Here is a 12500-nt window from a genome sequence, read left to right on the forward strand (position 1 = left end):
ATTGCATACACACATCTCCAGTATTATATTATTCCATATTTCTCTATTCTCGTATAAATGGAAATATACACTTCAGGGTGGATCCACAAGCCATTTGCCAGGTCACAACAAAGCAGAGGAAGTGACAGCGTGTCACTAGTCAGACAACATTAAGTCATTGCTATTTGGTAGAAAATAAGGTTGTTGCAAAAACAAAAGAATGAAAATGTTTCAGATAAACCTATATTATGAAACAAAACAAGTTTGTAGTCAGAGTCCAATTATTGAGATGGAAATAGTGTGAAGTTGAGTCCGATTTGTAATTTTGCAATGAACAATCATCTTTTCAGATACAGAGACAGGAAGCTGATCATGATAACATTTCAAAATGAATATTTCACTATTAAAATCTAATATTAATTAAATAAACAAGACATTGTGAAATAAATGTGAACAAACATAAACGAGCCAATAAACTGTGAAAGAATTTAAAGGGGACATATTATGCTCATTTTTAGGTTCATACTTGTATTTTGGGTTTCTACTAGAACTACTAGTGTATATTCTAATCAGCCTGCATGTGACACATGAAGGGGAGCTAAATGTGAATGGCTTGTTGAATCCCATGTTTTCTGACCGAGGCAGCCCACAAAGAACCTGACTGGGTTGCCTTATTTCAAACTATGTGGGTTGGTAAGCACTCGAGATTTCCAAATGTAAGTAGACTACACAAGCACTGAGAAAAAATGAGTTTTTTATAACATGGTGTTGAAATGATCAAAACTCAAGTCAGACCTAACAGGAGCTAGCAACCACAAAGACTCTTTCCTGAGGAACATTTCCAGAATCACAAAACTACTTAAGACTGAATTAACCAGCTAATGTTAGATGCTGCTGCTAACACTGGCTCTTCGCTCTCATGCTGAGTAATAAATCCAAGCCCACAAGCCAGCCTAGCTAGTTAGCTGGCTAGGTAGGTAGCATATGTAGCCCTGTTAAGCTAAATCAAAAGAACGTTTGGTTACTGTGCAGTGTGTTTATAAGCAGCAGCAACTAGTTGGTTGATTCAAATATAGTAACTAACTTGTGATTCAGCTGCTGGCTTGTGAGTCAGCTGCTAGCTTGTGAGTCAGCTGCTAGCTAATAGGAGCTAGCTGGCTACATTTTGGAAGCAGTTGTTGAGCCTGCGAAGAGCATGCAAATGTAATTATTTCACAATTTTTTGGTTAAATTAATATTTTAGTTATTTATTCATATGCTATTAATTTCATAATGTCCTATTTACTCTCTTAATATGAAAAACTTTGGGGCTCCATACAAAGTGGATGAAAGCGAGGAGGGGTTGACAAAAGACGCTGTAGCTGTAATTTCATGCTGTTGGGGGCTACCAGTGGTGATTGGAAGTTTTTTTTACAACTGATCTGAATCCAAAACAGAAGCAAGGTGGATGAATCCGATGGAGGCCAGGAGCGAACTTGAACAATAAAAATATATTTTCCATCTTTTTATAGTTATTGTACTATATCCTCTATATCCTCAATCTATTGGAAAATTATTTCACCTCTTTATTTGAAATTCGAATTGTGACAGCACATGTACAGAGCAGGTCAGACTAAGGACGATGTAAAAATAGTGCAATAATGAAATCCCAAGGGGTTACTTGACTTTTAGCCGTCCATTCGCTGTGCTTGTTAAATCTGCCTTAGATACGGATTTTCTTTATGCTGGCATCAAGGCGACCCTGATAATAGTGTTATGTTGGGTGTTGAGAGCAGGTGTTGAAGCTGCAGCTGGTTCTGAGCTCTGTCACCTGCAACCATATCACCAATTAGTCGATGCTCTGGTCAGTTACAGTAAAATTAGGGATCAAACACGTCTAATATTCCAATGTAACCCCTTGTCCTCAAACTCTGCCCCTGGTTACTGGCAGTGCTCTCCTCTACAGAGGTCATTCAATTATGTTTTTTACACGGGAAGCATCCCATTATATTCAGCTCTCTGGAATAATTGAGGGACCCACGTTTGTCTTACATCAGTCCATTTGATATGTTATATCAGCAGCAGTGTACTGTACGGCATCAGGCTTGACCCGATAATGATCTGCTCCACACAATCGAAGGTGTTTTTCATGCCGACCACTGCTGAACGCGTTTCTATATTATATTTAACACATGCACTTCCAAGAATTTTAGAGGGATAAAGGGTTCAGCGTCTGTCTGTCTTCTGTATCTCATCAAAGATGATGTTAATATACCTCAGGTTTTGTTAGGTTGACCTACAGTAGTGTGGGTCACCATGGCAACCAGATGTGGGTATTGTAGTCTGTGATATGGTGAACAACAACAATGTGGTAAAATACTGACCGTAGGGAATCAAAATCCACCCGTTAAAACAGAAGAAAAAATAAAAAAGGGGATTCAAAATGTGTTTTGTCCAGGATGAGCACAACAAACTGACAAAAAAAAAAAAAACTATAAAAATGGCTAGATAAACAGAATAATAATTATCTTTAAATAGTGTCACACATTTCTTTATTTGATAATACTAAATTAAAAGGAAGCCTTCTTCTCTCCCGCTCTCCTCTGCTCCTCTGTCTGTGCCGCTGGCTCGGTCTGATGGACAGCCAAACACACCAATCACACGCATGCTCTTTCCTCTGTCGCCATGACAACTACCTGCTGGACATGCCTCCTCTCAGTGCTACTTAACATTAACCTGTGGAGAGAGGGGTAATCATCTAAGCAAGGTAATGAATGAATGTAGCACGATTAAAATAGCTTGCATTAATATTGGTGCACAGCATAGATTTGGTATTTTCATTTAGTTTGGGAGTTATTTTACTTCATATGATGTATGAACAGTGTATATGTTATCCAAATGTTTTTCATTTTATGCATGCAATTCACAATGAGATTTTTAACTGTAGGAAAATAACGGACGGTTACACTGTGCAGCCACACAGTATTCTTCCTATTATTCCATAAAAAAATACAACAGGAAATTCTGATATCTTTTAACTTGGATCTAGTTCTTTCTGTGTCATGTTAACGTTGCACTCGCCACTTGTGTTCGGGAAACATGAACCAGGAGAAACAACATATATCAGAGAATGCACCACAAGCCTCCAAAAGCTTTGAAAATAAACGTACATTTTACATTAATCTTCTCAAACGCTTGTTTCTAACTTTGACCGAGCGTTAACACAGAAATTAGAGCCCTGGATTAGCTACTTTAGCTCAGCACATAGGGATCCACTTCCAGGCTAACCAAATTAGCTAACCAAGCTATCTGCACACCAATTTGTTTACATATGTGAGGCTGTGAGCACACGCTAGAGCAGAAGTAGAAAACAGGACATTTTGTTTATTTCATTGTCTTCTAAACATGTGAATATAATTATACAGTCATTTTACTACTGTAAAGCCATACAGCTAACGTTAGCGTAAACCACTTGTCGATAGTAGCTATTTAAATTAGCATGATCTAGCTGCCTTCACTGCAGACGCATAGCTAGTTTGGTTAGCTGGAAAGTTAGCTAATAGTTAATCCAGGGGGCTATTTCAGATTTAACTGTAAAATGTAGGTCTAGCTGGAAAATTGGGGAGTGCAAAGTTAGCATGACTCATCAGAACGACTACAACTTTTAGAAAGATCTAAGCTGAAATACAGTGGAATTTATGGGCACTGATTTAGAGCTGTGATTAAACAGAAACAGGTATTGTCTGTGGCCCTATACTACATAAACGTGCTTACCGAGACCTGGGCTAGTGCAAAAAGTTGTCTACTCTGGCGAAGGAGCAGGAACCAGACCGGACTCGGGCCATGAGCTGAACACACTCTGTGGCCTGGCCGAGCGCCAACATCAATGGAGGCTGTTTAGGCAGATTTTGGGACTCTAGAGCAAAAAAACACTGTCAGGCAGGCAGGGGTGCAACACACGTGTGATGGGTATGACAGACTATATTAAAAGGCAGGGACAATGTCAAGCAGTTTCTTTCTTATTGCCCAATGGCTGTAACAATATCAAAGTGTTAAAGGACGTCCACACCAAGAATAATAACTATAAAGAACACTACAGTGATACCGATGTGAGCCTCTACACTGATGCTAACGTTCTGTTAACAGTGGCAGCTCCAGCTGTCCACTTCTTTAGGGTAATGTCACCTTGAAAAGTTTAACATTACATTTACAAAACATGTAAAGCCTATTTACTCAAATGAGCTACATGTTCATGTCTACAGTATTCACATAATAATCACAAGGAGGAGAAAATAATCATCAGTTCTTCAGTTTAGTTTTTCCGGTCAGAAACGGATTTATAACGGACCTGATTTCACTGCATGCCTTTCTAAAATTAAATAAAATAGTTAACCAATGTATTGTTGTTGAAGGTGGATTTTGATAAATGGTCTTTGAACATATTGTTAATCGACGATAAAGACTTCTTATTGAAATCAACAGCATCTCTCTCCTTGCGTCCTTGGTGCTGAGATGCACAGCACCCCGGCGTACAGCACAGCATTTGAACTGTTTTCTTATTATTCATATTAGTAAGAATACGATTTTAATAAAATAAAAAAAGCTAAATGCAACAATTTTAAATGTTTACATTCCTGACTATTTACGTTTTTCATTTGTTTCACATTGGTGCCTCCAGGCATGGCAATATATAGATAATCTACCCCAGATTATTAACTGATTATGAATCATAAGGAAGCGAGAGAGTTGAGTCTCTCTACAATGTAATTTGCCATGTTGAAAGTGGCATTTTGAACCCTGTAAAGTCGGATTTTAATTAGCTCTGAAAGTGATCCCAACGATATCGTTTGTCACTGTCGTTGTTGGTATAGTTGTGGTGTGGACTCCGCCATCAACTTCACTTAGAAAGAATATCTATGGTTTTAATCTTGGTGTGGACGTCCCTTTACAGTAAAAATAAAAACCCAACAAAAACTGCAGTTGTAATTTGAATTTGCATGCGTCTGTGTTTGCTTTTTACCCAGTATGGCGCTGTTGAGTGCAGAGCAGAGGGATTCTCTCTGGGTCGGGTCTAACTGCTGGCCCACGGGACAGTTCCAAGGGTCTGAGTACGCTAGCAGGCTGAATGCATCCTGCACAGACAGACAGACGACCAATATGAATACATTGTATATGAATACATTGTATATGAATACATTGTATATGAATACATTGTATATGAATACATTGTGGTACAATTGTATTCAATGTCGCTTCCTTGGTCGACTTATGACGTGTCCTTTAACACTAAGTCTAACACCTCCTACATGTATTCATATTTCTGAATTCTCAATTAGTCTGTTGCTCGTAGTGTCGAACTCACTTAGTATCAACACTCAATTTAGCAGTTTTAGCCTCTTCCAGCTCAGTGTTTTGGTTCTGTAGTTGTGCAAAAACAGTATGTTTGAATCCCACGTGTGTCATCGACCATATAAAATCTAATCTGTACATTGAATTGCCGGTAAAGGTAAAGAAAAACACAGATATTCTTCTTACTTTATTCAAGAGGCCTAAAGCATGACCCCAATGGACATTGACTTGAGGCCAGGACACGAGTTTCCTGACATTTATATGTACCTGATTTCAACACTGAGGAAATACACAGAGCAAAGCCTGAAGGGATACAAAAGCCTCAACGCTTGGTCCTACTTTAAAGTGACAAGGACCCCAAGGGATATCTTGGTTGTATGTAGACAGGTTTGTACACATATTTTTATTTTATCACACCTTTGTATTTGTAAAACTGTAAGCTAGCTTTGTTGGTAGCTAAGGCTGACACTCAATGAGCGTAACCGCAGTGACTTCCGCCTACAGAGATGCTCAGCCTCTATTAGCTCAAAGTAGAGTACGTCAGTGCTCCGGTTCTGTACCTTGGAGTCTTTCTGACCCCTGGTAGTTCAGCGTTACTTAATGCTACAGTAGGAGAACACTGTAAAATAGGTAGGCCAATTTTGTTGTGATAGATGTTTTGCTATAATGCAATTAGTACAAAATTATTATGATTCATAAAAGTGTCTGGTTTTAACAACTATAGACAAGCCCTTTGGCAGAGCCTTTATTATTCCCTTCCAGTTTCCCGTGTTTTTCCAGGGACTCTATTGCTTTCAGAGCGGCTGCTTATGAATCAGAGGACACAGCCTGTTGTACAAAGTCATTTGAGCCTTCTCCTCTGCACCAGAGAACTGACCCGCTGGTTGTTACAGTTGGGACTCTATCTGCTTTATTACAGCACATCCTAAATCAAACATTGCTCAAATTCCTGCAGCGTGTTCAGAATGCTGCGACCAGGATTCTAACTGGTGCCAACAGAAGAAATCTCTTCTGTCCAGTTTTGGCATCACTTTAATCTGTTGTAGCACAGCTGTTTTCTGAAATCAAAAGTGTATGCACATGCAGTTGTGTGTGTGTGTGTGTGTGTGTGTGTGTGTGTGTGTGTGTGTGTGTGTGTGTGTGTGCGTGCGTGTGTGTGTGTGTACCTGTAACATCTTCTTGTGTGTGGCGTTCTTGCCATACTCGCGACACAGCTGTTCGTTGAGCACCTGCAGCTCCCGTCCAAACTGGATCATCCTCTCTGTGGCTGCCTGGTTCCCTCCACAGAGCTGTCTACCATTAGTACAACCCTCATCTGCTGGCAACAGACACACATGTGCACACACAGTTCAAGTAGACGCATAGAAACATGCTGCTGGAAAGCAAATGTACAAAAAAGTATGAGGGAAAGGCAAAAGAAAAAGCAAGAGGCGAGGTATACAACAAAGCACATAAAGATGAATAAAATAAAGGAAAAAATAGGTGTGTGTGTGTGTATGTACCTGTGACTCCATTGCCAATACTGTTGTCATCTGGCTGAAGGATCTCTTCGTGTTTGTATGTGCCATTCATTATCCGTGCTGAGGAGCCCTCGACAACCCCGTTGGTATAATGCTCTGCTTCGATCTCCATCTCACTGTCACTACACAAACCCACACACACGCGCACACACACACGCAAATACAGAGACACAAAAGGGACGGCACACAGGAGTGTTAAACTCAAGTGATGAAATTCATGAAGAAATAATATGAACATAATGTTAATGTTTTATGCTCATCAGTTCATCTGGACTCTACAGATTGGGCACCTGGCAATCTAAACATAACTACAGACAAGACTGAACAGAAGTGATGAAGCCCATGTTAAGGAGTTTCACAACTTGTACCTTCTGTAGTACATTCTCCTATAGTGTACGATAACACTTTATTCATCAATTGCATTGCTGAAACCTGGCGACATGACCCCTTTACAACAGAAGTCCACCGAGGCAACAAATACAAGCATTTAAGACACACAGCTAGTTTAAACATTGTTATCTAAACCACTTATCTAGTCTCTAATTTGACGTGCACATTGTTAAACTGTTTCTAGCACTGTTTCAGCAACTAAATCAGAGTAAAATGTCATCATAACCTACAAAGTGATGACAGAAATACAAAAATAAATTGAGAAAAAAGACAGAACTGTCGATTCTACACTGTTGCTTCCTGTCATGAAGGTATTACTACATCATTCTGAGAAACAAATCCTGTTCAACCCCTTAAAGCTCCTGAACACTAGATTTTAAATCTGAAAATGTTTTATACATCCATTAAATATTCATGATTAAATAAGCAACAAAGTTAAAGTTAATTATTTGTTTAAGATCTGCTGCGTCAGACTGTGTGGGTTAGGGTTTAATCTGATTTGGTTGACATTGTCTGGCAATTTTAGCAAATAATCCCACAACTGTCACCACATTCTGATTCAGATGTTGCTTTATCTTGATCGGCTCACTGAAAGATGTGATGTCACATTTCTTCAAACTGAGCCCCGGCCATTTCAAACTAGCGAGAAGAGCCGAGACAAAACGGCACAGACAGGAATCTGTCATGTGAAAAAAAAAAAACTTTGGAAGATAATAATAGTCTGTCCATGTGGGACCGTATCACTCATAGCTAGAGGTTGATTGAGAAAATAGGTTTTTATGGGAATTTAACAGAAAATAATATGCACTTATTCAACATAGGGGACAACTAAAGGAAACTTTACGGAGATCAAAATGTAGAATGTTGACATGTAGAATGTTGACAATCAAACAATTTCCCTTCTATAAATAATCCAGTGGCACACAAAGTATAATGTAGTGCGCAGCTTTACATAAGTTCCGACAGACAGAGGTCCTCCTCATTAGAAACGCCACACGGACCTTTAAGGGCTTAATGAATGATCGAATGAATGAATTATCTTTATTTACATTAACCGTGTCTTGATAAACCTTACAGTAAATAAAACATAATAAATAGGGTCTAATGACTCTTAATTATAAGAGTTCTGATCACTCAGGAATAGGTGTGGTTTCAAATATTGCTAAAGCGCACAAGAAGCCTATTTCTCCTTTACAATATTCACTACAAGTTAACAATCGGGTCATTAAAATATGCATTATTAAGAACAGTATAGTGATGGTATAGTGGCATTAGAATGTGCCAGAGGCCACAAAATGTGGGCTTTTATGGCCAAATCCCCCCCTCCCTGACTGGCTACTTCATATCCTTGTGGAAAACCCTGAGTGCATTATCATAGATGTTGCCGATGTTCTTGTGTGCCAATGTTTTTATTTTCCTGCACTGATTACATATTAATGTCTTAAAATAACTGTGGTAATGATATATTGATGATAAACTATCCCACGTGGCTAACCTACATCTCTATTTATTTGTAAGCAAAGATTGAGGGTACTTGGTGCCATTACCAATGCTCTGAATCAGTCAGGCCTCCCTACCTGGTTTCCTGGGTGCTGTTGGCGCTGTGTGGCTGGCTCTTAGTGGAGTCGGAGGAGTTGGACTCAGAGTAGTTGACGGAGGAAGGGGAGGAGGAGGTTGAAGAGGAGGCGGAGGAGGACACGCTGGGGTATTTGACACTGCTGCTGCCAGTGCCACTGTGGCTCTTTGACTTGTTGGGGGGAGTCACTCCGTTACTGCAGGTTGGGCTGTCTGCTCCTGGGGGGGTACAGTAAAACTCAGACACATATCTCATCTCTTGCAGGGACTCGGTGGCTGTTTTAAGGCATTTCTATCTTTGCCAATGTGTTGCTTGTCAGAAAGGACAGATGTTTAGTGGAGATGAGGATGTGTACCTCCGGTGTGCAGGTGTGTGCTGCTGGCGCCGTGGTGAGGGCTGAGGCTGGGTGAGCCAGGGTAACTGTCCTGGGACTTGGGGGAGCGAATGGTCAAGCAGCGTACCTCGCTGTCTGTACCGTTCACCATCTCCACAAACTGACGACACCTAAAAAGCAAGGCAGACCGGTGTTACTGGTTTTAATTTCCCACCAACAGCAGCATGACTGAAGGTAAACAATCAAGGCTCGGCTTCACAGATGGTTCCTTGTACAGCATCTTTAAAAACCCTCTTACTCACTTCAACATGAATAGTAGGTTGGGGTTGTGTTCTAACAGGCCGGGATAAAGCTGCTGAGTCGCCTCTATGGCTTCGCCCACCCGTCCTGCCAGCACCAGCTTCTGTATTCCTATTGGACAAAAGAAACAGCGTGCTATTTACAGTATATTGATCAAGTGGAACCATGCCCTCACAGCAAACATTCGATAGAGGTCAGTGTGTCATTCACATACTGTGGGCATTGTTTGTCCCCTCGTGACCCGTGTCACGAGGGGACAAACAATGCCCACAGTATCTAACTCTGGACGTGTTCGTTTCAAAATGATGGGATATTTACAAGTTTGATCCAGTCTTAGTTTGTACTATCTGATATGGATAGCGGAAATGTATTATTTGATGATAAGAAAAGTTTTCTTGTAAAGCCTAGTGAGTGCTGTAAGTATTATGTTGTAAAAACAGGAACCTTCATTAGTTTAGGATAGGGGTGGGGAACCTCCGACCTCCAGGCCATATACGGCCTGCGAGACCATTTGATCCGGCCCTCGAGGTCATTCGTAAAACGCACGCAAAAAAAATCCACTAGAAAAAAAAACTAGACGGCAATATTTTAAACGGGCGACTGACTGTTTTTCCTGGCCAAGGTCAGGGTCCTTGAACACAACACGAGCGGAACGTGTCATCACGTCATGTCAAAAAACGCAGCGTGGCGAGTGTAAAACAGAGAAAGCTGGATGCAGAATGTCGCACTTTCCAGAAGAAATGGACGAACGATTATTTCTCTGTGGAAGTAAAAGGCCAGTGTGTCTAGTTTGTGCGGACGTACTTGCGGTGATTAAAAATAATCTCGAGCGTCATTACTGAACGAAACATGCCGAACTGCACGAGCTGAAAGGACGAGTGCGTTTGGATAAAGTTAACGCTCTTCGGCGGAGTTTGGCCCAACAAGCAGCTCTCTGCAGAACAGGGGTCGGGAACCTTTTTGGCTGGGAGAGCCATAAAAGCCAAATATTTTTAAATGTATTTCCTTGAGGGCCATATATTTAATAAAATTGAGTTTTAAGTATATCCCGTCTCCGAGTACTAAAAGCGGTATCAGTGTTTCCCCTACCATTGTCTGTGCCCCCCCCCAACTGCATCACACACCAGGAAGCGCTGTGTTGTAAAGCTCTGGAGATGAAACATGTAATAAGCACCGTAACACAGACAGGAAACTTTATAAGTGTCAATGTAAGTCTTTTCCTGAGGAGATACATTCTGAACATGGCGGTGCGATGGCTCAGTCGAGGGAAAGTGCTGAAATTTTTTTTGAGTTTCGAGAGGAAATCTGGCTGTTTTTGGAAGCAAAGGGAAACACACCACAGATCTCTGGGACGATGTGAGCTGGCCTGTTTGTGCGACATAACGAAGCATCTCACTGTTAAACCTGCAGCTTCAGGGCCGTGTGATCACGGACATGTGTGATGCAGTGAGAGCGTTCCAAGCCGAGCTGCCTGTGGGAGACTCTGATGCATTAAGGAAACTTTGGTCACTATGTGTTTCCAAACACTAACAAACCATCTCCACCGCTGTGTTCCCGACTGCGCATGAACTGCTCAGCAATCCGTTTGCAGTTGACGTGGAAACAGCACATGTGAACATCCAAATGGAGCTGATTGACCTCCAGTGCAACGACACACTCAAAGCAAAGTGTGACTCTGCGGGCGCTGCAGTTTCAAGCTTCACCCCCGAAACCATGCCTTAATTTTAGCTCACTCTGCGATTGAGTTGGACACCCCTGGTCTACTGCTTGCTTTGCGCAGTTTCTCCTCAGCTGTTTCGCAAAGGGCAGGGCTCCGCCCCCTACACACACACACACACACACACACACACACACACACACACACACACATACACACACACACTCACACGTGTGCACACAGTTACAGTCAGAGACAGAGTGGAGGAAAGGAGAGGGGAGAACTAAAATCCGCTGCTAAATGTTTTACTTTAAAATGACACAGTATAATTATTTATTACTTGTTAATCATGTTAAAAAATGTCAGCTCAAAATTGTCAGTGAGCCATATCGCGTCATCGAAAGAGCCATAGGTTCCCGACCCCTGCTCCAGAGCGTAACATGAAAACATGGAGAGATAGAGAGGTAGACCACCACACCAAGAACAGACTGTTCCACCACTGCTGTGCAGTTATCACTGCCATTTACAATACTCACTTTATTTTCTATCAACCTCTTGGTACTTGTATTAGTTTTGATTCTATTTAATTATTGTGTACTGCCTTTTTACTTCATATGTTCTTTTGCTGTGACAAGATACATTTCTTGTATCCATTCAGAAATGAATGGGCTGCTCTTAAATTTATTTTGCAGAGGTTATGAGTTCAATAATTAGTACGGCCCTCAAAGGATGTTGTAAAAAGAAAATGGCCCTTGATAGGAAAAAGGTTCCCCACCCCTGGTTTAGGAAAACAACTTCCAACAACAACACTGAGCCTTAAACATTCTTTAGTGCAGTGATTAATCCTGTATGTGATAAATGCAACGGGTCAAATGAAAATGTGAAATAATATGTGCTTCTTTAGTTTGTTCACTCACTCTGTCTGTTCTTTATAGATGTCTGGTCCTCTTGTATCATGGTCTCTGTGGCTCTGGCGAAGGCTGTTGCGGTGGCACAGTACCCATGATGCACCAGGTAGCTGGACACCATACTGGAGACAAAACATGAGAAAATAGTTTAAAAGGTAGCAAGTGGTGATATTCTGACTTCCAAATACTGTCTGTGGCTCTCAGCCTTAGGGCCCATTGGTTCCTACTGAAGACGCAAATCTTCAAAAACACACAAATATATAGTTTCTAAACAGTGTGTTTTCAAAGTGATGGGTTTTTGTGTGTGTGTGTGTGTGTGTGTGTGTGTGTGTGTGTGTGTGTGTGTATGTGTGTGTGTGTGTGTGTGTATGTGTGTGTGTGTGTGTGTGTGTGTGGCACTGAATCTTACTTTTGCAGGACAGCCTGCCACTCCCCCAGCCTCTCTCCTATGGGGAATCGAGCGATCATGCCATGGATCTTGGCCCGCCATTCGCTCATGTAGTCCTCG

At 41.2% G+C, this 12500-nt stretch overlaps 1 protein-coding gene across 2 annotated transcripts in view; it reads right to left on the reverse strand.

Annotated features, from left to right (window-relative positions):
- The window catches only part of ranbp10 (RAN binding protein 10), a 34577-nt gene that overhangs the window by 751 nt on the left and 21326 nt on the right, over nt 1-12500 (reverse strand). Inside the window, exons 6-15 of one of the 2 annotated variants that reach the window (XM_029433929.1) lie at nt 12402-12500; nt 12002-12114; nt 9430-9538; nt 9149-9297; nt 8795-9011; nt 6810-6949; nt 6474-6622; nt 4979-5090; nt 3733-3874; nt 1-2591 (exon numbers count right to left, since the gene is read on the reverse strand). The exon at nt 1-2591 is cut by the window's left edge and continues 751 nt beyond it; the exon at nt 12402-12500 is cut by the window's right edge and continues 86 nt beyond it. In XM_029433929.1, coding sequence (XP_029289789.1) covers nt 3744-3874; nt 4979-5090; nt 6474-6622; nt 6810-6949; nt 8795-9011; nt 9149-9297; nt 9430-9538; nt 12002-12114; nt 12402-12500 — 1219 coding nt within the window. In that variant the 3' untranslated portion in view covers nt 1-2591; nt 3733-3743. Of the gene's footprint in view, nt 2695-3732; nt 3875-4978; nt 5091-6473; nt 6623-6809; nt 6950-8794; nt 9012-9148; nt 9298-9429; nt 9539-12001; nt 12115-12401 lie in introns of both variants that reach the window. The other variant, XM_029433928.1, reaches the window with a different exon arrangement.

Source organism: Cottoperca gobio, chromosome 6 (genome assembly GCF_900634415.1).
Source record: "Cottoperca gobio chromosome 6, fCotGob3.1, whole genome shotgun sequence".
Lineage (NCBI taxonomy): Eukaryota > Metazoa > Chordata > Actinopteri > Perciformes > Bovichtidae > Cottoperca > Cottoperca gobio.